Genomic DNA, 27003 nt, shown 5'->3' with positions numbered 1-27003 from the left:
CTATAAATCGGCTACTTTGAAGCATAGTAAGACATGTTTTCAAAACGCCAACAGAGGGTGCCTTGCCTCGAGCTCCAATAAAACATTGCAGGTTTATTTATTTATTTTCAAAAAATGTCATAATCAATTTGTTTCGTGCATTACTACACACACCCGGGTAGAACTTTTGGTATACGAATCACTGGGTACGCACCATCCACCCGACCTCACCGAATTCCCTGAGACAGCAGAACAAATTACTAGCTTCTTTGGCGAGACATCGAGCTGCTTGGGAGTCCTCGGCGAGAGTAGGAAGCAAAGACGCCGATGGAGACGCAGACATGGCGGGTCTTACTGAGATTAAGACACTGGGCGACCCGTCCTCCATTACCGAGCATACTACTCACCGATGTTCTATCATTACTGAACAAACTTGACGAACCTCAGAGTGAAGATATCCTTCCTGATGGACATCAGATCCCCCAACGTAATCTGTTTATCTGAAACTTCGCTTTCCTCCAACATCCAGACGGATTATATACAACCAACAGGTTATAGTTTTTCGAGTGGATAAGAAGCGTGCTCTCTCTGGCAAGAACAAGGGTGGGGGCTCTGCTTTATGACCAACAACACATGGTGAAATGGGGGAAACGTACAGGAACTTGACCAACAACACATGGTGAAATGGGGGAAACGTACAGGAACTTGACCAACAACACATGGTGAAATGGGGGAAACGTACAGGAACTTGACCAACAACACATGGTGAAATGGGGGAAACGTACAGGAACTTGACCAACAACACATGGTGAAATGGGGGAAACGTACAGGAACTTGACCAACAACACATGGTGACATGGGGGAAACGTACAGGAACTTGACCAACAACACATGGTGAAATGGGGGAAACGTACAGGAACTTGACCAACAACACATGGTGAAATGGGGGAAACGTACAGGAACTTGACCAACAACACATGGTGAAATGGGGGAAACGTACAGGAACTTGACCAACAACACATGGTGAAATGGGGGAAACGTACAGGAACTTGACCAACAACACATGGTGAAATGGGGGAAACGTACAGGAACTTGACCAACAACACATGGTGAAATGGGGGAAACGTACAGGAACTTGACCAACAACACATGGTGAAATGGGGGAAACGTACAGGAACTTGACCAACAACACATGGTGACATGGGGGAAACGTACAGGAACTTGACCAACAACACATGGTGAAATGGGGGAAACGTACAGGAACTTGACCAACAACACATGGTGAAATGGGGGAAACGTACAGGAACTTGACCAACCACACATGGTGAAATGGGGGAAACGTACAGGAACTTGACCAACAACACATGGTGAAATGGGGGAAACGTACAGGAACTTGACCAACAACACATGGTGAAATGGGGGAAACGTACGGGAACTTGACCAACAACACATGGTGAAATGGGGGAAACGTACAGGAACTTGACCAACAACACATGGTGAAATGGGGGAAACGTACAGGAACTTGACCAACAACACATGGTGAAATGGGGGAAACGTACAGGAACTTGACCAACAACACATGGTGAAATGGGGGAAACGTACAGGAACTTGCGAGTTTCTGCTCCACCGACATGGAATACTTGGTCATAAAATGTCGTATTTTTTCCCTTCCGAGAGAGTTCACAGGGATTATCCCCATGGCTGTGTTCCTACCACCCCAAGCAGACATCAAAAAAGCTCTCAAAGATCTTCAAACTGGATACCGCATTCCCGGAGGCAGCGTTTACTGTTGAGAATCGTGCTCCCAAATTATTACCAACACATCAACTGTCTAACTCGCGGAAATTCTACTCTTGACCACTGCTACACGATCACGTGGACTGGAATATGTTCCGCAGTCGCCTCTGGATATAACGTCAATGAATACGCTGACTCAGTCACCGCATTCATCCAAAAATGCATAGATGACTTGAGACCAATATTATCTTTTAAAACGTACCCAAATCAAGAAACGTGTATTGATAGCAGCCGTGTAGGAAAACTGAAAGAGAGAGATGCTGCTTATGAACAGGGCAAGGTGACCGGGACAATAGTTTGGTAAAACAGTACAGATATCACTTATGCAGACCGATCAAGATGGCGATACCCATACAGAGACAAAGTGAAGGAGCAATGCAGCACTATCAGACACAAGATGTATGATCATGGATTAAAAACAGCCAGCCACATCACGGTCACCAAAGCCAAACTACCGGATGAGCTAAACACCTTTTTCTCAAGATTCGAGCACAATGAGCCCTGAGCTGCCGAGGAGCCCCCGATGACAACGTGGGCTACACTCTCAGTCTCCACTGAGGACGCATGTAAGTTATTCAAATGTGTCAAACCTCGCAAGGCTGCTTGCCCAGATGGCATCTCTAGGCGTACCTTCAGAGCATGTGCAGACCTCAATCTATCCCTAGCTCAGGTCTATACCATCCTGCTTCAAGATGTCCACTATCATCCCTGTGCCCAAGAAAGTGAAAGTAGCATTCACTTCAGTCATCATGAAGTGCTTCGAGAGGCTAGTCAAAGACCATATCCCCTCCTCCCTCTCCGACACACTCAACCCACTCCAATTCACCTACTGCCCTGACAGACCAATGGACAACGCAATTGCCATTGCACTGGACACTGCTCTGACCCACCTGGACAAATGGAATGCATATGTGAGGATGCTACATTCAATGCCACAATAAGCTCATGACAAAGCTCTCGGCCATGGGTCTGAAGTTTTTCATAATTCCTGACATTTAATCCTAGTAAAAATTCCTGTCTTAGGTCAGTTAGGATCACCACTTTATTTTAAGAATGTGAAATGTCAGAATAATAGTAGAGAGAATGATTTATTTAAAAAAAAAATTATTTCATCACATTCCCAGTGGGTCAGAAGTTTACATACACTCAATTAGTATTTGGTAGCATTGCCTTTAAATTGTTTAACTTGGGTCAAACGTTTCGGGTAGCCTTCCACAAGCTTCCCACAATAAGTTGGGTGAATTTTGGCCCATTCCTCCTGACAGAGCTGGAGTAACTGAGTCAGGTTTGTAGGCCTCCTTGCTCGCACACGCCTTTTCAGTTCTGCCCACAACATTTCTATAGGATTGACATCAGGACTTTGTGATGGCCACTCCAATACCTTGACATTGTTGTCCTAAAGCCATTTTTCACAACTTTGGAAGTATGCTTAGGGTCATTGTCCATTTGGAAGACCCATTTGTGACCAGGCTTTAACTTACTGATGTCTTGACAAGTTGCTTCAATATATCCACATACTTTTCCTACCTCATGATGCCATCTATTTTGTGAAGTGCACCAGTCCCTCCTGAAGCAAAGCACCCCCACAACATTTTTTATTTTATTTTACCTTTATTTATCCAGGTAGCCTAGTTGAGAACAAGTTCAAGTAGCAATTCGACACATACAACAACACAGAGTTACACATGGAATAAACAAAACATAGTCAATAATAAAGTAGAACAAAAGAAAACAAAAAATCTATATACAGTGAGTGCAAATTAGGTAAGTTAAGGAAATAAATAGGCCATGGTGGCGAAGTAATTACAATATAGCAATTAAACACTGGAATGGTAGATCGGCAGAAGATTAATGTGCAGGTAGAGATACTGGGGTGCAAAGGAGCAAAATAAATAAATACCAGTATGGGGATGAGGTAGGTAGATAGATGGGCTGTTTACATATGGGCTATGTACAGGTGCAGTGATCTGTAAGCTGCTCTGACAGCTGGTGCTTAAAGCTAGTGAGGGAGATGTGAGTCTCCAGCTTCAGAGATTTTTGCAATTCGTTCCAGTCATGGGCAGCAGAGAACTGGAAGGAAAGACGACCAACGGAGGAATTAGCTTGGGGGGTGACCAGTGAGATGTACCTGCTGGAGCGCGTGCTACGAGTGGGTGCTGCTATGGTGACCAGTAGCTGAGATAAGGCGGGGCTTTACCTAGCAGAGACTTGTAGATAACCTGTAGCCAGTGGATTTGGCGATGAGTCTGAAGCGAGGGCCAACCAACGAGAGCGTACAGGTTGCAATGGTGGGTAGTATATGGGGCTTTGGTGACAAAACGGATGGCACTGTGATAGACTGCATCCAGTTTGTTGAGTAGAGTGTTGGGGGCTATTTTATAGATGACATCACCGAAGTTGAGGATCGGTAGGATGGTCAGTTTTACGAGGGTGTTTGGCAGCATGCGTGAAGGATGCTTTGTTACGATATAGGAAGCTGATTCTAGATTTAATTTTGGATTGGAGATGCTTAATGTGAGTCTGGAAGGAGAGTTTTCAGTCTGATGATGCTGCCACCCCTGTGCTTCATGGTTGGGATGTGGTCTTTGGCTTACAAGCCTCCCCCGTTTCCTCCAAACGTAACGATGGTCATTATGGCCAAACAGTTCTATTTTTGTTTCATCAGACCAGAGGACATTTCTCCAAAAAGTACTATTTTTGTCCCCATGTGCAGTTGCAAACCTTGGTCTGTTTTTTTTATGGCGGTTTTGGAGCAGTGGCTTCTTCCTTGCTGAGCGGCCTTTCAGGTTATGTCGATATAGGACTTGTTTTACTGTGGATATAGATACTTTTGTACCCGTTTCCTCCAGCATCTTCTCAAGGTCCTTTGCTGTTTTTCTAGGATTGATTTGCACTTTTCGCACCAAAGTGTGTTAATCTCTAGGAGACAGAATGCATCTCCTTCCTGAGCGGTATGACGGCTGTGTGGTCCCATGGTGTTTATACTTCCATACTATTGTTTGTACAGATGAACGTGGTACCTTCAGGCTCCCAAGGATGAACCAGACTTGTGGAGGTATACCATTTTTTTCTGGGGTCTTGGCTGATTTCTTTTGATTTTCCCATGATGTCTAGCAAAGAGGCACTGAGTTCGAAGGTAGGCCTTGAAATACACAGCTACACCTCCAATTGACTCAAATGATGTCATGGCTTTAAAAGCTGATAGGCTAATTGACATCATTTGAGTCAATTGGAGGTGTAGCTGTGTATTTCAAGGCCTATTTTCTGTAATTTCCCAAGCTGTTTAAAGGCACAGTCAACTTAGTGTATGTAAACTTCTGACCCACTGGAATTGTGATACAGTGAGTTATAAGTTAAATTATCTGTCTGTAAACAATTGTTGGAAAAATAGCTTGTGTCATGCACAAAGTAGATGTCCTAACCGACTTGCCAAAACAAAAGTTTGTTAACAAGAAATTTGTGGAGTGGTTTAAAAACTAGTTTTAATGACTCCAACCTAAGTGTATGTAAACTTCCAACTTCAACTGTAGTTCCAACACCATCATCAAGTCCGCTGACGACATGACAGTAGTAGGCCTGATCACCAACAACGCCGAGACAGCTTACAGGGAGGAGGTAGGCACTGACAGTGTGGTGCCAGGTAAACAACCTCTCCCTCAACGTTAGCGAGACAAAAGAAGCTGATTGTAGACTTCAGGAGAACCCAGGCTGGACACGCCCCCATCCTCATCAATGGGGCTGCCGTGGAGACGGTCAATAACTTCAAATTCCTCTGCATACACATTGCAGAGAAGCTTAAATGGTCTAACCACACGGACACCGTAGTGAAGAAGGAACGACAGTGACTCTTCAACCTCAGGATCCTGAAGAAATTCCACCTGTCCCCGAGGGCCCTCACAGTGTTCTACAGGAGCACCATGGAAAGCATACTGTCGGGCTGCATCGCAGCCTGGTTCAGCAACTCTACCGCCCTTCAGAGGGTGATACCTGCAGACGAACGCACCATTGGGTGCACACTGCCTGCCCTACAGGACACCTATAACACCGGGTGTCACAGGAAGGCCAAGAAGATAGTCAGGGACCCCAGCCACCCAAGACATGGCCTGTTCTCCCCACTTCAATCACTCAGACACAGGAAGAAAAGGAGCATCCTGGCAGAAACTGAAAAACGGACCAATAGTTTCTACCCTCAGACCATCCGGTTGCTGAATAGCCACCACTAGTCAGCTACCTGCCCACTAGTCAGCTAGTAGGCTCTGTATGCTGTGTGCATGTGATAGTTGTGTTGGATAAATAAGATACATGATGACTAATGAAAATACACACATGCCAATTAACCTATAGACCGATAAGCATTACGGTTTATTTAGCGCTTTTCTGTTTTTAGTCTGCGAACAGAAATCTTGACACACACAGACCGCTGCCTCATCCTGGTATCACCCAGAAACAGGAGCTAATGGACAAACTTCCTGCAGTCTTACACACCCATCACACACACACAGACCGCTGCTTCATCCTGGTATCACCCAGAAACAGGAGCTAATGGACAAACTTCCTGCAGTCTTACACACCCATCACACACACACAGACCGCTGCTTCATCCTGGTATCACCCAGAAACAGGAGCTAATGGACAAACTTCCTGCAGTCTTACACACCCATCACACACACACAGACCGCTGCCTCATCCTGGTATCACCCAGAAACAGGAGCTAATGGACAAACTTCCTGCAGTCTTACACACCCATCACACACACCCATCACACACACCCACACACACACCCACACACACCCATCACACACACACACAAACAAAATGTGCTCCGTCCCATGCTCAACTTCCCCTCTCGACTGTGTAAAGCTGACAGACAGCGGTCAGAAGCAGCGCAGCAGGCTAGCAGGTAACCACAGACCTAACAGAGTCATCTGACCCGCCTCATTTCCAACTGCCTCATCAATGATCTCCATTCAACTGGTTTGTTTAGTTTAGCAGACTAATGATACAGTAAAGTACAATGTAGCAGCATAACCCCTCTCCAGACCTGGGTTCAAATAATATTTGAAATCCTTTCAAATACTATATCTGTGTTCGATTGAGCTTGCCTGGCTAAAATGGACCAGTAGAATAGTCCCAAAACTGCAAACCTTGCCCATGTGGTACTCCAGGCAGGCTAGAGTAAACGCTCAAAGTATTTGAAAGATTCCTAATAGTATTTGAACCCAGGTCTGCCCCCCTCGCTCTCCCCTCTCTGCTTTCTCCATCAGCCTCTCGTCTAACGGGCTGCCTGGGGTTCAGTCACAGTCAGACATTTTAAATACCCCACTAATAATGGGGCACAGTAAGTACACATCTAACCCACATGCAGCGTCATTGCGTTCCTTGGTATGCGTTTTTGGTTCCTGCACACCCTACCCTCTTCCTATGCAGCTGTGGCACAGCCCTCTGCATTCCTCTCCCTGTCTGAGACACTTCCAGGCAGCCAACCCACCAGCATCCAGTCAGCCAGCCCACCCCACATGAAAAGCTCCTGAATAACTTTGTTTGACCGATGTTTACATTGAATATTGAAGCTGATAAGTCAAAATGCAGAATAGTAATCTATGAAGCTGAATAGTCAATGCAGGTGAAAAGACAAGGACGAGGAAATGAAGCCACTTTCAGTCTATAGAGATGCAACAACCCAAGGAAAGCTGCTGGGTCCTGTGTGGCACTCATTTAGTCTGGTCTGGACTGGCTGGGTACTTTGTTGCCCTCATTTAGTCTGGTCTGGACAGGCTGGGTACTTTGTTGCCCTCATTTAGTCTGGTCTGGACTGGCTGGGTACTTTGTTTGCCTCATTTAGTCTGGTCTGGACTGGCTGGGTCCTGTGTGGCACTCATTTAGTCTGGTCTGGACTGGCTGGGTACTTTGTTGCCCTCATTTAGTCTGGTCTGGACTGGCTGGGTCCTGTGTGGCACTCATTTAGTCTGGTCTGGACTGGCTGGGTACTTTGTTGCCCTCATTTAGTCTGGTCTGGACTGGCTGGGTACTTTGTTGCCCTCATTTAGTCTGATCTGGACTGGCTGGGTACTTTGTTGCCCTCATTTAGTCTGGTCTGGACTGGCTGGGTCCTGTGTGGCACTCATTTAGTCTGGTCTGGCTGGGTCTGTGTGGCACTCATTTAGTCTGGTCTGGACTGGCTGGGTACTTTGTTGCCCTCATTTAGTCTGGTCTGGACTGGCTGGGTCCTGTGTGGCACTCATTTAGTCTGGTCTGGACTGGCTGGGTCCTATGTGGCACTCATTTAGTCTGGTCTGGACTGGCTGGGTCCTGTGTGGCACTCATTTAGTCTGGTCTGGACTGGCTGGGTCCTGTGTGGCACTCATTTAGTCTGGTCTGGACTGGCTGGGTCCTGTGTGGCACTCATTTAGTCTGGTCTGGACTGGCTGGGTCCTGTGTGGCACTCATTTAGTCTGGTCTGGACTGGCTGGGTCCTGTGTGGCACTCATTTAGTCTGGTCTGGACTGGCTGGGTCCTGTGTGGCACTCATTTAGTCTGGTCTGGACTGGCTGGGTCCTATGTGGCACTCATTTAGTCTGGTCTGGACTGGCTGGGTCCTGTGTGGCACTCATTTAGTCTGGTCTGGACTGGCTGGGTCCTGTGTGGCACTCATTTAGTCTGGTCTGGACTGGCTGGGTCCTGTGTGGCACTCATTTAGTCTGGTCTGGACTGGCTGGGTCCTGTGTGGCACTCATTTAGTCTGGTCTGGCTGGGTCTGTGTGGCACTCATTTAGTCTGGTCTGGACTGGCTGGGTCCTGTGTGGCACTCATTTAGTCTGGTCTGGACTGGCTGGGTCCTGTGTGGCACTCATTTAGTCTGGTCTGTGGTGCAGTCATGCCACTCCACTTCTTCGCCTCATTTCTCTGAGTAAAGGTGTTTATTTACCCACTCCCTCATGCCTTCTCTATCATCCCACTCTCTCTGAAAACACAGCGAGAGGCAGGCGGGCGGACGCTCCGAAGGAGGTCATCCAAAACGAAGCAGCGGACAATGCAAAAGAACAGAACAGCCACCAACAGGAAGAAGAAAAAACATGAGACTTAAACTTAAAAATATAATAAAAAATAAATAAAAAAAAAACACCAAACCTCAAGTGGAAGAGGAGAGGAAAATGAAGGATGGAGGAGTAGAGGAAAATGAAGGATGGAGGAGTAGAGGAAAATGAAGGATGGAGGACTAGAGGGGAAAGGGAGGAGGAGGAAAGGCTGATCGAAAGACTGGAGAGCAGTGCGTGATAGTTTTTGGGGCGGCTGAGAGATTGAAGTCCGCTGGGTAACACAACCCAAGTAAACCATGTTTACGCTCCTTAAAGCGGGAAGGCTTAAGTGACTAGCCAGGGTGCTTCGGCGTCCCCGATGAGGTCATTAAAAGAGAATGGCTTCCCGTTGCCAGCTGTGTTTAGCAGGATGAGGAAGTGAAGTAAGAGAGAGAGCACGTGAGTGAGAGGGGATCTACAGGCCTGGTCCCTGATGAGTGAGTGAGGATGAGTCACTCACCCAGGCGGAACACAGCAGAGGTCCTTTCCCAAATGTACCCTATCCCCTTTTTGTGTACTACTTTTGACCACTAGAAAATAGGTTCTGCAAAGTTCTGAGGGCTCCCTCCCTCACCAAACCACAGAGACATGTGCACCACAGGGCAGCAGGGGAAGTGATAGGAGCAGGGCTGCCTGGTGTTTCACGTGAGATGATCAACTAGAGCTTCCCTCCTAAAGCACTCTTTATGGGTGAGGTGGCAGGGTACACAAAATGTGATACAGTACCAGTCAAAAGTTTGGACACACCTACTCATTCAAGGGACCGAGAGACTGAAAAATAGCTTAATCTCAAGGCCATCAGACTGTTAAACAGCCATCACTAACACAGAGAAATTGCTGCCTACATAGACTTGAAATCATTGGCCACTAACAAATGGAATACTAGTCACTTTATTAAAGCCACTTTAATAATGACATTTGCATATCTTGCAAAAAAAAAATATATTATATATATGTATATATATATATATATATATATATATATATATATATATATATATATATATATATATATATATATATATATATATATATATATATATATATATATATATCCATATATATCCATTCCTTTACTTAGATGTGTGTATTAGGTAGTTGTTGTGGAATTGTTAGATTTTTTGTTGATACTGCTACACTGTTCGTTACTAGAAGCACAAGCACTTCACTACCCTAACCATATGTATGTGACCAATAAAATTGGATTTGATTTGATGTAGTAAGCAAAAAAGCATTAAACAAATCAAAATATATTTTATATAGATTGATGAAAGCTTTGCACACTCTTGGAATTCTCTCAATCAGTTTCATGGTGTAGTCACCTGGAATGCATTTCAATTAACAGGTGTGCCTTGTTAAAAGTTAATATGTGGAATTTCAAATCCTTCTTAATGCGTTTGAGCCAATCAGTTGTGTTGCGACATGGTAGGGGTGGTACACAGAAGATAGCACTATTTGGTAAAAGACCAAGTCCATATTATGGCAAGAACAGCTGAAATAAGCAAAGAGAAACGACAGTCCATCATTTTCTGCATTGTCTGACATTCATGTCTTAAAGTAAAGTAATTTAAGACATGAATGTCAGACAATGCAGAAAATTTCAAGAACCATAAAGAGCTATGATGAAACTGGCTCTCTGGCCTCCCGAGTGGCGCAGTGGTCTGCGGCACAGCATCGTCGTTCCACTAGAGATTTTGGGTTCGAGTCCAGGCTCTGTCAGAGCCGGCCGCGACCGGGAGATCCATGGGGCGCACAATTGGCCCAACGTTGTCCGGGTTAGAGGAGGATTTGGCCGGCAGGGATGTCCTTGTCCCATTGTGCACAAACTGACACAGTCACCAGGTGTGCGGTGTTTCCTCTGACATATTGGTGCGGCTGGCTTCCGGGTTAAGTGTGCATTGTGTCAAGAAGCAGTGCGGATTGGTTGGGTTGTGTTTCAGAGGACGCACGGCTCTCGACCTTAGCCTCCCTCGAGTCCGAATGGGAGTCACAGCGATGAGACAACTACCAATTGGATACGACGAAATTGAGGAGAAAAAGGGATAAAAAAATAAATATATATTTTTTAATTTCACCTTTATTTAACCAGGTAGGCTCGTTGAGAACAAGTTCTCATTTACAACTGCGACCTGGCCAAGATGAAGCAAAGCAGTGTGACACAGACAACAACACAGAGTTACACATGGAGTAAACAATAAACAAGCCAATAACACAATGAACAAGTCAATGACACAGTAGAAAAAAGAAAGTCTATATACAGTGTGTGCAAAAGGCATGAGGAGGTAGGCAATAAATAGGCCATAGGAGCGAATAGTTACAATTTAGCAGATTAACACTGGAGTGATAAATGAGCAGATGATGATGTGCAAGTAGAGATACTGGTGTGCAAAAGAGCAGAAAAGTTAATAAAATAAAAACAGTATGGGGATGAGGTAGGTAAATTGGGTGGGCTATTTACCGATAGACTATGTACAGCTGCAGCGATCGGTTAGCTGCTCAGATAGCAGATGTTTAAATTTGGTGAGGGAAAAAGAAGTCTCCAACTTCAGCAATTCTTGCAATTCGTTCCAGTCACTGGCAGCAGAGAACTGTAAGGAAAGGCGGCCAAATGAGGTGTTGGCTTTGGGGATGATCAGTGAGATATACAGTGGGGAGAACAAGTATTTGATACACTGCCGATTTTGCAGGTTGTCCTACTTACAAAGCATGTAGAGGTCTGTAATTTTTATCATAGGTACACTTCAAATGTGAGAGACGGAATCTAAAAAAAATCCAGAAAATCACATTGTATGATTTTTAAGTAATTAATTAGCATTTTATTGCATGACATAAGTATTTGATACATCAGAAAAGCAGAACTTAATATTTGGTACAGAAACCTTTGTTTGCAATTACAGAGATCATACGTTTCCTGTAGTTCTTGACCAGGTTTGCACACATTGCAGCAGGGATTTTGGCCCACTCTTCCATACAGACCTTCAGGTTTTGGGGCTGTACGGACTTTCAGCTCCCTCCAAAGATTTTCTATTGGGTTCAGGTCTGGAGACTGGCTAGGCCACTCCAGGACCTTGAGATGCTTCTTACGGAGCCACTCCTTAGTTGCCCTGGATGTGTGTTTCTGGTCTTTGTCGTGCTGGAAGAACCAGCCGCGACCCATCTTCAATGCTCATACTGAGGGAAGGAGGTTGTTGGCCAAGATCTCGTGATACATGGCCCCATCCATCCTCCTCTCAATACGGTGAAGTCGTCCTGTCCCCTTTGCAGAAAAGCATCCCCAAAGAATGATGTTTCCACCTCCATGCTTCACGGTTGGGATGGTGTTCTTGGGGTTGTACTCATCCTTCTTCTTCCTCCAAACACGGCGAGTGGAGTTTAGACCAAAAAGCTCTATTTTTGTCTCATCAGACCACATGACCTTCTCCCATTCCTCCTCTGGATAATCCAGGTGGTCATTGGTAAACTTCAGACAGGCCTGGACATGCGCTGGCTTGAGCAGGGGGACCTTGCGTGCGCTGCAGGATTTTAATCCATGACGGCGTAGTGTGTTACTAATGGTTTTCTTTGAGACTGTGGTCCCAGCTCTCTTCAGGTCATTGACCAGGTCCTGCCATGTAGTTCTGGGCTGATCCCTCACCTTCCTCATGATCATTGATGCCCCACGAGGTGAGATCTTGCATGAAGCCCCAGACCGAGGGTGATTGACCATCATCTTGAACTTCATACATTTTCGAATAATTGCGCCAACAGTTGTTGCCTTCTCACCAAGCTGCTTGCCTATTGTCCTGTAGCCCATCCCAGCCTTGTGCAGGTCTACAATTGTATCCCTTATGTCCTTACACAGCTACCTGGTCTTGGCCATTGTGGAGAGGTTGGAGTCTGTTTGATTGAGTGCATGGACAGGTGTCTTTTATACAGGTAACGAGTTCAAACAGGTGCAGTTAATACAGGTAATGAGCGGAGAACAGGAGGGCTTCTTAAAGAAAAACGAACAGGTCTGTGAGAGCCAGAAATCTTACTGGTTGGTAGGTGATCAAATACTTATGTCATGCAATAAAATGCAAATTAATTACTTAAAAATTATACAATGTGATTTTCTGGATTGTTGTTTTAGATTCCGTCACAGTTGAAGTGTACCTATGATACAAATTACAGACCTCTACATGCTTTGTAAGTAGGAAAAACTGCAAAATCGGTAGTGTATCAAATACTTGTTCTCCCCACTGTACCTGCTGGAACATGTGCTACAGGTGGATGTTGTTATCGTGACCAGTGAACTGAGATAAGACGGAGCTTAACCTAGCATAGACTTATAGATGATCTGGAGCCAGTGGGTCTGGCGACGATTATGTAGCGAGGGCCAGCCGACTAGAGCATACAGGTCGCAGTGGTGGGTGTTATAAGGGGCTTTGGTAACAAAACGGATGGCACTGTGATAGACTGCATCCAGTTTGCTGAGTATAGTCTTGGAAGCTATTTTGTAGATGACATCGCCGAAGTTGAGGATCGGTAGGATAGTCAGTTTTACTAGGGTAAGTTTGGCAGCATGAGTGAAGGAGGCTTTGTTGCGAAATAGAAAGCCGATTCTAGATTTGATTTTGGATTGGAGATGTTTAATATGAGTCTGGAAGTAAAGTTTAGTCTAGCCAGACACCTAGGTATTTATAGTTGTCCACATATTCTAGGTCGGAACCGTCCAGAGTGGTGATGCTAGTCGGGAGGGCGGGTGCGGGCAGCGAACGGTTGAAAAGCATGCATTTGGTTTTACGAGCGTTTAAGAGCAGTTGGAGACACGGAAGGAGTGTTGTATGGCATTGAAGCTCGTTTGGTGGTAAGTTATCACAGTGTCCAAGGAAGGGCCAGAGGTATACAGAATGGTGTCGTCTGCGTAGAGGTGGATCAGGGAATCGCCAGCAGCAAGAGCGACACCATTGATATAATTAGAGAAAAGAGTCGGCCCGAGAATTGAACCCTGTGGTACCCCCAAAGAGACTGCCAGAGGTCCGGACAACATGCCCTCCAATTTGACACACTGAACTCTGTCTGTAAAGTAGTTGGTGAACCAGGCGGGGCAGTCATTAGAAGAACGAAGGCTATTGAGTCTGCCGATAAGAATATGGTGAGTAACAGAGTGGAAAGCCTTGGCCAGGTCAATGAAGATGGCTGCACAATACTGTCTTTTATCAATGGCGGTTATGATGTCGTTTAGTACCTTGAGCGTGGCTGAGGTGCACCCGTGACCGGCTCGGAAACCGGATTGCACAGGGGAGAAGGTACGGTGGGATTCAAAATGGTCAGTGATCCGTTTATTAACTTGGCTTTCGAAGACTTTAGATAGACAGGGCAAGATGGATATAGGTCTGCAACAGTTTGGGTCTAGGGTGTCATCCCCTTTGAAGAGGGGGATGACCGCGGCAGCTTTCCAATCTTTAGGGATCTCGGACGATACGAAAGAGAGGTTGAACAGGCTGGTAATAGGGGTTGAAACAATGGCGGTTTTAGAAAGAGAGGGTGCAGATTGTCTAGCCCAGCTGATTTGTATGGGTCCAGATTTTGCAGCTCTTTCGGAACATCTGCTGTCTGGATTTGGGTGAAGGAGAAGCTGGGGAGGCTTGGGCGAGTAGCTGCGGGGAGAGCAGAGCTGTTGGCAGGGGTTGGAGTAGCCAGGAGGAAGGCATGGCCAGCCATTGAGAAATGCTTATCGAAATGTTCGATTATCATGGATTTATCTGTGGTGACCGTGTTACCTAGCCTCAGTTGGAGTTAGAGCTACAGGAGGCAAATTTCTGCTTGGAAAAGCTAGCCTTTGCTTTCCTGACTGACTGCGTGTATTGGTTTCTGACCTCCCTGGACAGTTGCATATCGCGGGGACTATTCAATGCTATTGCAGTCCGCCACAGGATGTTTTTGTGCTGGTCAAGGGCAGTCAGGTCTGGAGTGAACCAAGGGCTATATCTGTTCTTAGTTCTGCATTTTTTGAACGGGGCATGCTTATCTAAGATGGTGAGGAAGTTACTTTTAAAGAATGACCAGGCATCCTCAACTGACGGGATGAGGTCAATATCCTTCCAGGATACCCGGGCCAGGTCGACTAGAAAGGCCTGCTTGCAGAAGTGTTTTAGGGAGCGTTTGACAGTGATGAGGGGTGGTCATTTGACCGCGGACCCATAGCGGATACAGGCAATGACGCAGTGATTGCTGAGATCCTGATTGAAAACAGAGGAGGTGTATTTGGAGGGCAAGTTGGTCAAGATAATGTCTATGAGGGTGCCCATGTTTACAGATTTAGGGTTGTACCTGGCTCTCATGAGGACCATCACAGGAATGGAATAGCCAGAGTTACCTCTGCCGCAGAGGATCAGTTCATTAGAATTACCAGCCTCAGAAATTGCAGCCCAAATAAATGCTTCACAGAGTTCAAGTAATAGACACATCTCAACATCAACTGTTCAGAGGAGACTGAATGAATCAGGCCCTCATGGTCAAATTGCTGCAAAGAACAAAGAAATCACTACTAAAAGACACCAATAATAATAATAAGAATAAGAATAAGAATAAGAATAAGAATGAAGAAGAACAAGAAGAACAAGAAGAACAAGAAGAACAAGAACAAGAACAACAACAAGAAGAAGAAGAAGAAGAACAAGAAGAACAAGAACAAGAAGAACAAGAAGAAGAAGAAGAAGAAGAAGAGACTTGCTTGGGCAAAGAAACACAACCAATGGACATTAGACCAGTGGACATCTGTCCTTTAGACAGATGAGTCCAAATTTGAGATTTTTGGTTACAACCGCTGTGTCTTTGTGAGACGCGGAGTAGGTGAACGGATCATATGCGCATGTGTGGTTCCCACCGTGAAGCATGGAGGAGGAGGTGTGATGGTGCTTTGCCAGTGACACTGTCTGTGATTTATTTAGAATTCAAGGCACAGTTAACCAGCATGGCTACCACAGCATTCTGCAGCAATATGCCATCCCATCTGGCTTGTGCTTATTGGAACTATCATTTGTTTTTTAACAGGACAATGACCCAACACTCCTCCAGGCTGTGTAAGGGCTATTTGACCAAGAAGGAGAGTGATTGAGTGCTGCATCAGATGACTTGGCCTCCACAATCAACCGACCTCAAGCCAATTGAGATGGTTTGGGATGAGTTGGACCGCAAGGTGAAGTAAAAGCAGCCAACATGTGCTCAGCATAAGTGGGAACTCCTTCAAGACGGTTGGAAAAGCATTCCAGCTGAAGCTGGATGAGAGAATGCCAAGAGTGTGCAAAGCTGTCATCAAGGCAAAGGGTGGATCCTTTGAATAATCTCAAATATAAAATATATTTGTATTTGTTAACACTTTTTTGGTTACTACATGATTCCATATGTGTTATTTCATAGTGTTGATGTCTTCACTATTATTCTACAATGTAGAAAATAGTAAAATAAAGAAAAAGCCTTTGAATGAGTAGGTGTGTCCAAATTTTTGATTGGTACTGTACATGTAGAGACACACACACACACACACACACAGACACAGACACAGAGGGCAGGCAGATGGGGGTTGGTTAGGAACCTTCAGGTGGCCCAGATGTTGCTCAGCTCACAATGCATGACACACAGCTTTGATCTGCCACACGGGTCCAACCATCAGCACTGATGGATAGAGCGGGTGTTTGTGTCTGTAGGGTGGGAGAACTCTATTCCCTTGGGAAGATACTCAGCTTCACTACCCAGTGGAGAACTAACACACACACAAACACTAAGCTTGGGCGATATACCGTTTATACTGTATACCAAGGTATTTCAAAATACCCCTGCTTAAGTTAAGTATAACTATAAGAAATCTAAGATGTGACAAATAACTCATATTCAGGTCAGGGCTCCAGTCATGCATTTGGTTTGCTAACTGGCTAGCTAAGTGGCTAGATGTCAAGATCAAACTTGTTGGTTACAGCGGTAATACTGTAACACCCCGGTATGATACAGAAACAGTATGAACATCTGGTTACTGTCCAACCCTTATATACGCGCACACGCAATTCCACTCAGGCAAACATCCCATATCCAGGCGAGAACTAACACACAACCACATACCGCCCAAGGATTCCTACTATAAAACACACAGAAGCCCCCCCCCCCCCCCCCCCCCCCCACACACACACACACACACACACACACACACACACACACACACACGCTCAGCCCTGGGGACAGCTTACACACACAATCGCTGTTGTGCTTTAGGGTGGAATACAAATTACTTCCAGTGATCCATGTACTTATTCCAAGCACAGCTTGCATGGATTTCATCTCATGTTTAACTAACAAGTCTTCAACTCACAGAGCTGATGTGCCACTACGGGGAGCTCTACTAACACACTGATGAGTTACCGGCTCATATAAAATTCACCACAGAATCCACACCTGAGCATAATTTTGTCCATATTGCGTAAAATCTTTTCTGTGCATATGGAGTACGAGCAAGAGTCGATTTGGGAATGGGCCAGAGTTCACCAAGGCATAGATGAGACAATGCAAGGAGAGGGCATCCCTGTGAAATGGTTAACAGGAGAGAGTAATGGGAAGCCGGGCCTGTAAGTGATTTCACCCCTCCATCCAGCCACCCTGCTGAGAGAGCATAACAGCCATACCGTATGCCTGGACTCTAACCAAGCCTGGCCTTTACTGCAGCTCTGGATCACTGGAGACCACACCTCAGTTCAGATACTATTCAAAATATTCATAATACTATTGCAGGGCTTGACTGTGCTTCCTGGCACATATTGAACCAATAGAATAGTCCCAAAAGTGCAAACCCCACCCATCTGTCACAGGCTAAAGCAAACACTCAAAAGTATTTGCAAGATTGTTTTATAGTATTTGAATCTGGGTCTGCTCTGGATCTCTGCAGACACCGCTAGACCACAGGCCCTGGCAGAGTCACCGTGGTTAGACAGACTGCAGGCTGGCTGCGGCCAGAGATAACATTACCAAGCTGAACCCGGTTAGGTCAGCTAGAGCAGCAAGCCAAGCTCAAATCAGTCAGTCTTGAACCCATGGCAGCACAGGCAGGCAGACAGCAGCACCAGTCAGTCTGGTAATGATTTGGTACAGAACAGTGGGTTCTTAAAACCTCCTTGACCCATACTCATCCTTGGCTGGGAGCTGGCCTCTTTATGTCAATAATCCTCATGGAAGGAGTCTTGAATGGATGGGAAGAGTTCGGGGAGTTCCCAGTTGTTGAAGTGGACATAAAGTAGCGTACTGTGACTTCCTGGTCTGCTGGGAGAGGATGCAGCCAAATGGAACCCTATTGCCTATATAATGCACTTCTTCTGAACAGGGCCCTGGTCAAAAGTAGTATATTATAGGGAATAGGATGATATTTGGGACAGCCTCTAGGACTGGGCGGAGGTTGTTCCCAATCCCTGGAGAGCCACTGTTAGTTTCCTGGGCCAAGGCTCTGCTCTCTAAACGTCCTTCTCCCACCTGCGGTCCACCAAGCACAACAGTCTCTCTCTCAGCTTCTGTTTTACTATCCTCTCTTCTCACAGCCCCAAAGCCATGTACATGGTCAGGAAGTCTTCCTCTCTCAGTCCCTAAGCCATGTACATGGTCAGGAAGTCTTCCCCTCTCAGTCCCTAAGCCATGTACATGGTCAGGAAGTCTTCCTCTCTCAGTCCCTAAGCCATGTACATGGTCAGGAAGTCTTCCCCTCTCAGTCCCTAAGCCATGTACATGGTCAGGAAGTCTTCCCCTCTCAGTCCCTAAGCCATGTACATGGTCAAGAAGTCTTCCTCTCTCAGTCCCTAAGCCATGTACATGGTCAGGAAGTCTTCCCCTCTCAGTCCCTAAGCCATGTACATGGTCAGGAAGTCTTCCCCTCTTGGGCCAAACCAAAGACAAAGTCTTCGAAGTATGATGGTTTCCAGTTCGCTGTCACCACAGTCGAAACAGAAAGAAAAATGCCTGATGCTGCGGTGTCAAGCCTTATCTCATCTTATCTTGTTTGGAGAAAAGGAGAGAGTCTCATACATGTAATTATTTCTGTCCCCAGTGCTTCAAGGGGGACTGAGGATAAAGAGACAGTGCCAATTTGTCATTCTCTGTCTACCAAATGAGACTGTTACGCAACAGCTAATTACTTGCACTTGGCCCAGGGAGGGTCTCTCTACTACCCCCCCCCCCCCCCCCCCCTCCTGTAGTGCAGTGTTGGTTATCTTCCATGAAAAGAGAAAGGGGAGAGAGGAGCACAAACACAGTGACCCAGCAGTCTCACCGTATTTCTCTGCAACCATAAAGCATTTAGCTGAAACCGCCGTAGCACAGTAAGCTTGTACAGACAGACAGAGACCGAGAGCGAGAGAGACCGCACGGCAGAGGGTAAGAGGAGGACAGCAAGCCCAGAGAGAGAAGGAACACTAGGCTAGCTGAGCCAGACAGGCCCTGCAGTTTCTCTTTTCCACAATTTTTGGAAGATGAGGTCATTATTTATTTTAAAGCTAGCTGTCTAAGCCTGAGGCAGGAGCAGAGAGAACAGAGGGGGGGAGGACAAAGCTTTCTAACCAACTTGAACATACCCCCCGCTTAGAGCAATCAACTCTCTTCTCATCTACCTTTATTGAGCTATGTATCACTCCATCTCCACACATTCTAAATCAATCAAATCGATCAAGGAAAACTCATGGTAATTTGTGCATATGTCCACACTCACCTATTACTCTCCTTATCAATCTCTCTCTCTAAATCAATTTCAATTCAAGGGACTTTATTGGCATGGGAAACATATGTTAACATTGACAAAGCTAGTGAGGTAGATAATATACAGAAGTGAAATAAAAAATAAAAATGAACAGTAAACATTACACTCAAAGAAGTTCCAAAAGAATAAAGACATTACAAATGTCATATTATGTATATATACAGTGTGGCAAAAAAGTATTTAGTCAGCCACCAATTGTGCAAGTTCTCCCACTTAAAAAGATGAGAGAGGCCTGTAATTTTCATCATAGGTACACTTCAACTATGACAGACAAAATGAGAAAAATAAATCCAGAAAATCACATTGTAGGATTTGTAATGAATTTATTTGCAAATTATGGTGGAAAATAGGTATTTGGTCACCTACAAACAAGCAAGATTTCTGGCTCTCACAGACCTGTAACTTCTTCTTTAAGAGGCTCCTCTGTCCTCCACTCATTACTTATATTAATGGCACCTGTTTGAACTTGTTATCAGTATAAAAGACACCTGTCCACAACCTCAAACAGTCACTCTCCAAACTCCACTATGGCCAAGACCAAAGAGCTGTCAAAGGACACCAGAAACAAAATTGTAGAACTGCACCAGGCTGGGAAGACTGAATCTGCAATAGGTAAGCAGCTTGGTTTGAAGAAATCAACTGTGGGAGCAATTATTAGGAAATGGAAGACATACAAGACCACTGATAATCTCCCTCGATCTGGGGCTCCACGCAAGATCTCACCCCGTGGGGTCAAAATGATCACAAGAACGGTGAGCAAAAATCCCAGAACCACACGGGGGGACCTAGTGAATGACCTGCTGAGAGCTGGGACCAAAGTAACAAAGCCTACCATCAGTAACACACTACGCCGCCAGGGACTCAAATCCTGCAGTGCCAGATGTGTCCCCCTGCTTAAGCCAGTACATGTCCAGGCCCGTCTGAAGTTTGCTAGAGAGCATTTGGATGATCCAGAAGAAGACTGGGAGAATGTCATATGGTCAGAAGAAACCAAAATATAACTTTTTGGTAAAAACTCAACAACTCGTCGTGTTTGGAGGACAAAGAATGCTGAGTTGCATCCAAAGAACACCATACCTACTGTGAAGCATGGGGGTGGAAACATCATGCTTTGGGGCTGTTTTTCTGCAAAGGGACCAGGACGACTGATCTGTGTAAATTAAAGAATGAATGAGAGTATCGAGTACCATGTATCGTGAGATTTTGAGTGAAAACCTCCTTCCATCAGCAAGGGCATTGAAGATGAAAAGTGGCTGGGTCTTTCAGCATGACAATGATCCCAAAAACACAGCCCGGGCAACGAAGGAGTGGCTTCGTAAGAAGCATTTCAAGGTCCTGGAGTGGCCTAGCCAGTCTCCAGATCTCAACCCCATAGAAAATCTTTGGAGGGAGTTGAAAGTCTGTGTTGCCCAGCAACAGCCCCAAAACATCACTGCTCTAGAGGAGATCTGCATGGAGGAATGGGCCAAAATACCAGCAACAGTGTGAGAAAACCTTGTGAGGACTTACAGAAAACGTTTGACCTCTGTCATTGCCAACAAAGGGTATATAACAAAGTATTGAGATAAACTTTTGTTATTGACCAAATACTTATTTTCCACCATAATTTGCAAATAAATTCATAAAAAATCCTACAATGTGATTTTCTGGATTTTTTTTCTCATTTTGTCTGTCATAGTTGAAGTGTACCTATGATGAAAATTACAGGCCTCTCTCATCTTTTTAAGTGGGAGAACTTGCACAATTGGTGGCTGACTAAATACTTTTTTGCCCCACTGTACAGTGTTGTAACAAACGGTTAAAGTACAAAAGGGAAAATAAATAAGCATAAATATGGGTTGTATTTAAAATGGTGTTTGTTCTTCACTGGTTGACCTTCTCTTGTCACACTGTGGTATGTCACCTAGTAGATTTAGGAATTTTTCCAAAATCGGGTTTGTTTTCAAATTTAGGCCTGGTGTATCTATCTATATCTGCATGTTATCTATTTTTTATTTTATTTAACTACGTAGGCAAGTCAGTTAAGAACAAATTCTGATTTTCAATGACGGCCTAGGAACAGTGGGTTAACTGCCTGTTCAGGGGCAGAACGACAGATTTCTACCTTGCCAGCTCGGGGATTTGAACTTGCAACCTTTCGGCTGCTAGTCCAACACTCTAACCACTAGGCCTGGTTTATCTATATCTACATGCATGTTATCTATCCCAGGCCTGGTGTATCCTGTATGATGAGCAGTAGGAGAGTAAAGCAGTGAGATTTGATATTGTTAGCTTGTGACCCTGCCTCACTCCCTGTGTGTCCGTCCCTCTGTCCGCCCCTCCGTCTGTCTCCGTGTCTATGTGTGGGTGTCACAGTCTCACTCTAGGAGAGGAATTACCCTACAACCCAGTCTGTGTAGTTTCCCTCGTCAGAGGAATCCCGACCCACATCTCCATGTTCCCAGCAGCTCTTCTGATCCTGTGATCTCTGGATCTCTACTAACTCTCTCTCACAATGCAGCTGACCTGACCTAATCTCTAGAACACATGCTCCAGCTGACCTGACCTAATCTCTAGAACAAATGCTCCAACTGACCTGATCTCTAGAAAACATGCTCCAGCTGACCTGACCTAATCTCTAGAACACATGCTCCATCTGACCTGACCTAATCTCTAGAACACATGCTCCATCTGACCTGACCTAATCTCTAGAACACATGCTCCAGTTGACCTGACCTAATCTCTAGAACACATGCTCCAGTTGACCTGATCTAATCTCTAGAACACATGCTCCAGCTGACCTGACCTAATCTCTAGAACACATGCTCCAGTTGACCTGACCTAATCTCTAGAACACATGCTCCAGTTGACCTGACCTAATCTCTAGAACACATGCTCCATCTGACCTGACCTTATCTCTAGAACACATGCTCCAGCTGACCTGACCTAATCTCTAGAACACATGCTCCAGTTGACCTGACCTAATCTCTAGAACACATGCTCCAGTTGACCTGACCTAATCTCTAGAACACATGCTCCAGTTGACCTGTCCTAATCTCTAGAACACATGCTCCAGCTGACCTGACCTTATCTCTAGAACACATGCTCCAGCTGACCTGACCTAATCTCTAGAACACATGCTCCAGTTGACCTGACCTAATCTCTAGAACACATACTCCTGCTGACCTGACCTAATCTCTAGAACACATACTCCAGCTGACCTGATCTCTAGAACACATGCTCCAGCTGACCTGACCTAATCTCTAGAACACATGCTCCAGCTGACCTGACCTAATCTCTAGACCACAAACTCCAGCTGAGATAACTTCCAGTAAACCTGTAAAAGGTGTGTGTGTGTTTGTGTGTCATGGACCCTCACCCTGGACCTCACATGTTGTTTGGATTTCTACACGGCATCACATGGTGGGACCACATCCAGAACTCCCTGGTCAGAACCTCCCCGACTGTGACTGTTCAGTCACCTGGTTAGATCAAACCCACCCCTGGAACTTGCCCTCATCCCAAAGGAGCAATCCCCCAACTGGCCACGGCCAAGAGGAAGACTGAGAGCCAGATCATCCGACCAGTTGGAGTATTGGATAGAAAACACTCTGAAATTTCTAAAACTGTTTGAATGATGTCTGTGAGTATAACAAAACTCATATGGCAGGCGAAAACCTGAGAAAAATCCAACCAGGAAGTGGGAAATCTGAGGCTTGTAGTTTTTTAACTCAGCCCCTATTGTAGATACAGTGGGATATTGGTTATGTTGCACTTCCTAAGGCTTCCACTAGACGTCAACAGTCTTTAGAACCTTGTTTGAGGCTTCTACTGTGAAGTGGGGCCGAATGAGAGGGGAATGAGCCAGGTGTCTGGCAGATTGCCACAGGCTCGTATCGTGCGGTCACGAGAGAGTTAGCTTTCCTTCCATTGCTTTTCTACAGACATAGGAATTCTCCGGTTGGAACATTATTGAAGATTTATGATAAAAACATCCTAAAGATTGATTCAATACTTAGTTTGACAAGTTTCTACGACCAGTAATATAACTTTTTGAACTTTTCGTCCGACGTTCGGCTGGACCTGAACTCGCGTTTGGATTTGTTTACCAAATGCCCTAACAAAAGAAGCTATTTGGACATAAATAATGAACGTAACGCGCCAATGTAAAATTTGATTTTTTAAATATAAATATGCACTTTAGCGAACAAAACATACATGTACTGTGTAACATGAAGTCCTATGAGTGTCATCTGATGAAGATCATCAAAGGTTAGTGATTAATTTTATCTCTAATTGTGCTTTTTGAGACTCCTCTCTTTGGCTGGAAAAATGGCTGTGTTTTTCTGTGACTTGGTGGTGACCTAACATAATCGTTGTAAGCTGTAAAGCTTTTTTGAAATGAGACACTGTGACTGGATTAACGAGAATTTTATCTTTAAAATGGTGTAAAATACTTGCATGCTTGAGGAATTTTAATTATGAGATTTTTGTTGTTTTGAATTTGGCGCCCTGCACTTTTCCCTGGCTGTTGGCGCTACCGTCCCACATATCCCAGAGAGGTTATGAACAAATTCTAATTTACAATGACGGCCTATCCCGGCCAAACCCTAACGACGCTGAGCCAAATGTGCGCCGCCCTATGGGACTCCCAATCACAGCCGGATGTGATACAGCCTGGATTCGAACCAGGGACCGTAGTGACGCCTCTTACACTGAGATGCAGTGCCTTAGACCACTGCGCCACTGGTTTCATTTCAAAATCCCGAAGTATCCCATTAAGTGTGGTTGTTCCATGGTCGTACTGTATTAGAGCAGTCAAAGCATTCAAACAGTCAGCATCGCCCCTACCTGACGACAGGTTCTGGGATGGCGTCTATGCTGGCAGGGACCTGGACCCCCTTCTCCCACTCCTGTCTCCAGGGGTCTGACAGCACATAGAAGTCATCGGGGCCCAGCTGGGCCGAGTCTGGCAGCTTCATGGCTGTGATGAAGTCCGTCCGGAACACCTGACAGAAAACACAAAGAGAGAGGGTTGACACCTGACACAATACAACAGAGAAGGACAGAGAGATTCAGTTAAATTATCACAATCATTTGCATCTGTATAGCAGTTTGAATTTGAGAAGAAATGACAGGTTTTAGGCTAAACATGACCATCTCTCAGGCTGTACATTGTATGCAGCAGTCCATTTAGGTTCATTTAAGAGTTATATTGTAAGCACAAAACAAGTACTTTCGCGGTTGGCAGCGGTCAAATAAAAGTTCCAATTAACACTACACAGTATTTGTGAATACAAAGCCATCATATTCGTCCCAAAATAAGCACAGAGCCCCAACCCCATGAATAAAAATACTCAAGGACATCAGCCACAGGCCCACGGCACCGTGCAGAGCCAAAAAATAATGACTACTTATTTACTACCAACATCAAGTAGTAAACATCTCTACCTGATTACTACGGGAAACACTACTGTTTTCCTACTGAACACTTTCCTGTGTATCTTGAGTAGTACATAAACTACACATTCACTACACAATCCTCCCCATCCGTAGTGGTTAAGTAGTATTAGGTAGGGGTTAGGCAGTGGTTAGATAGTATTATGTAGTGGTTAGGTAGTATCAGGTAAGGGTTAGGTAGTATTAGGTAAGGGTTAGGTAGTATTAGGTAAGGGTTAGGTAGTATTAGGTAAGGGTTAGGTAGTGGTTAGGTAGTATTAGGTAAGGGTTAGGTAGTATTAGGTAGGGGTTAGGTAGTATTAGGTAGGGGTTAGATAGTATTAGGTAGGGGTTAGGTAGTATTAGGTAATGGTTAGGTAGTATTAGGTAGTGGTTAGGTAGTATTAGGTAGGGGTTAGGTAGTATTGGGTAAGGGTTAGGTAGTATTAGGTAAGGGTTAGGTAGTGGTTAGGTAGTATTAGGTAAGGGTTAGGTAGTATTAGGTAGGGGTTAGGTAGTATTAGGTAGGGGTTAGGTAGTATTAGGTAAGGGTTAGGTAGTATTAGGTAAGGGTTAGGTAGTATTAGGTAGGGGTTAGGTAGTATTAGGTAGGGGTTAGGTAGTATTAGGTAAGGGTTAGGTAGTATTAGGTAGGGGTTAGGTAGTATTAGGTAGTGGTTAGGTAGTATTAGGTAGGGGTTAGGTAGTATTGGGTAAGGGTTAGGTAGTATTAGGTAAGGGTTAGGTAGTATTAGGTAGGGCTTAGGTAGTATTAGGTAGTATTAGGTAGGGGTTAGGTAGTGGTTAGGTAGTATTAGGTAAAGGTTAGGTAGTATTGGGTAAGGGTTAGGTAGTATTAGGTAGGAGTTAGGTAGTATTAGGTAAGGGTTAGGTAGTATTAGGTAGTAATAGGTAAGGGTTAGGTAGTATTAGGTAAGGGTTAGGTAGTATTAGGTAGGGGTTAGGTAGTATTAGGTAAGGGTTAGGTAGTATTAGGTAGGGGTTAGGTAGTATTAGGTAGTATTAGGTAGGGGTTAGGTAGTGGTTAGGTAGTATTAGGTAGGGGTTAGGTAGTATTAGGTAAGGGTTAGGTAGTATTAGGTAGGGGTTAGGTAGTGGTTAGGTAGTATTAGGTAGGGGTTAGGTAAGGGTTAGGTAGTATTAGGTAGGGGTTAGGTAGTGGTTAGGTAGTATTAGGTAAGGGTTAGGTAGTATTAGGTAGGGGTTAGGTAGTGGTTAGGTAGTATTAGGTAGAGGTTAGGTAGTATTAGGTAAGGGTTAGGTAGTATTAGGTAGGGGTTAGGTAGTATTAGGTAAGGGTTAGGTAGTATTAGGTAGGGGTTAGGTAGTGGTTAGGTAGTATTAGGTAAGGTAGTATTAGGTAGGGGTTAGGTAGTATTAGGTACGGGTAGGGTAGTATTAGGTAGTAATAGGTAAGGGTTAGGTAGTATTAGGTAAGGGTTAGGTAGTATTAGGTAAGGTAGTATTAGGTAGGGGTTAGGTAGTATTAGGTACGGGTAGGGTAGTATTAGGTAGTAATAGGTAAGGGTTAGGTAGTATTAGGTAAGGGTTAGGTAGTATTAGGTAAGGGTTAGGTAGTATTGGGTAGTGGTTAGGTAGTATTAGGTAATGGTTAGGTAGTATTAGGTAAGGGTTAGGTAGTATTAGGTAGGGGTTAGGTAGTATTAGGTACGGGTAGGGTAGTATTAGGTAGTAATAGGTAAGGGTTAGGTAGTATTAGGTAAGGGTTAGGTAGTATTGGGTAAGGTAGTATTAGGTAGGGGTTAGGTAGTATTAGGTACGGGTAGGGTAGTATTAGGTAGTAATAGGTAAGGGTTAGGTAGTATTAGGTAAGGGTTAGGTAGTATTAGGTAAGGGTTAGGTAGTATTGGGTAGTGGTTAGGTAGTATTAGGTAGGGGTTAGGTAGTATTAGGTAGGGTTTAGGTAGTATTAGGTAAGGGTTAGGTAGTATTAGGTAGGGGTTA

General features: G+C 44.9%; 1 protein-coding gene across 4 annotated transcripts in view; it reads right to left on the bottom strand.

Annotated features, from left to right (window-relative positions):
• LOC110534855 (protein Jade-1) overlaps positions 1-27003 on the bottom strand; it is a 274043-nt gene that overhangs the window by 170983 nt on the left and 76057 nt on the right. For all 4 annotated transcript variants that reach the window (XM_036989747.1, XM_036989744.1, XM_036989745.1 and 1 more), the window contains one exon: positions 24430-24587. In XM_036989747.1, coding sequence (XP_036845642.1) covers positions 24430-24587 — 158 coding nt within the window. The remainder of the gene's footprint in view (positions 1-24429; positions 24588-27003) is intronic.

The sequence above is a fragment of the Oncorhynchus mykiss genome, chromosome 10 (assembly GCF_013265735.2).
Source record: "Oncorhynchus mykiss isolate Arlee chromosome 10, USDA_OmykA_1.1, whole genome shotgun sequence".
In the NCBI taxonomy this organism is placed as follows: domain Eukaryota; kingdom Metazoa; phylum Chordata; class Actinopteri; order Salmoniformes; family Salmonidae; genus Oncorhynchus; species Oncorhynchus mykiss.
This window is presented reverse-complemented; position numbering and strand designations above follow the sequence as displayed.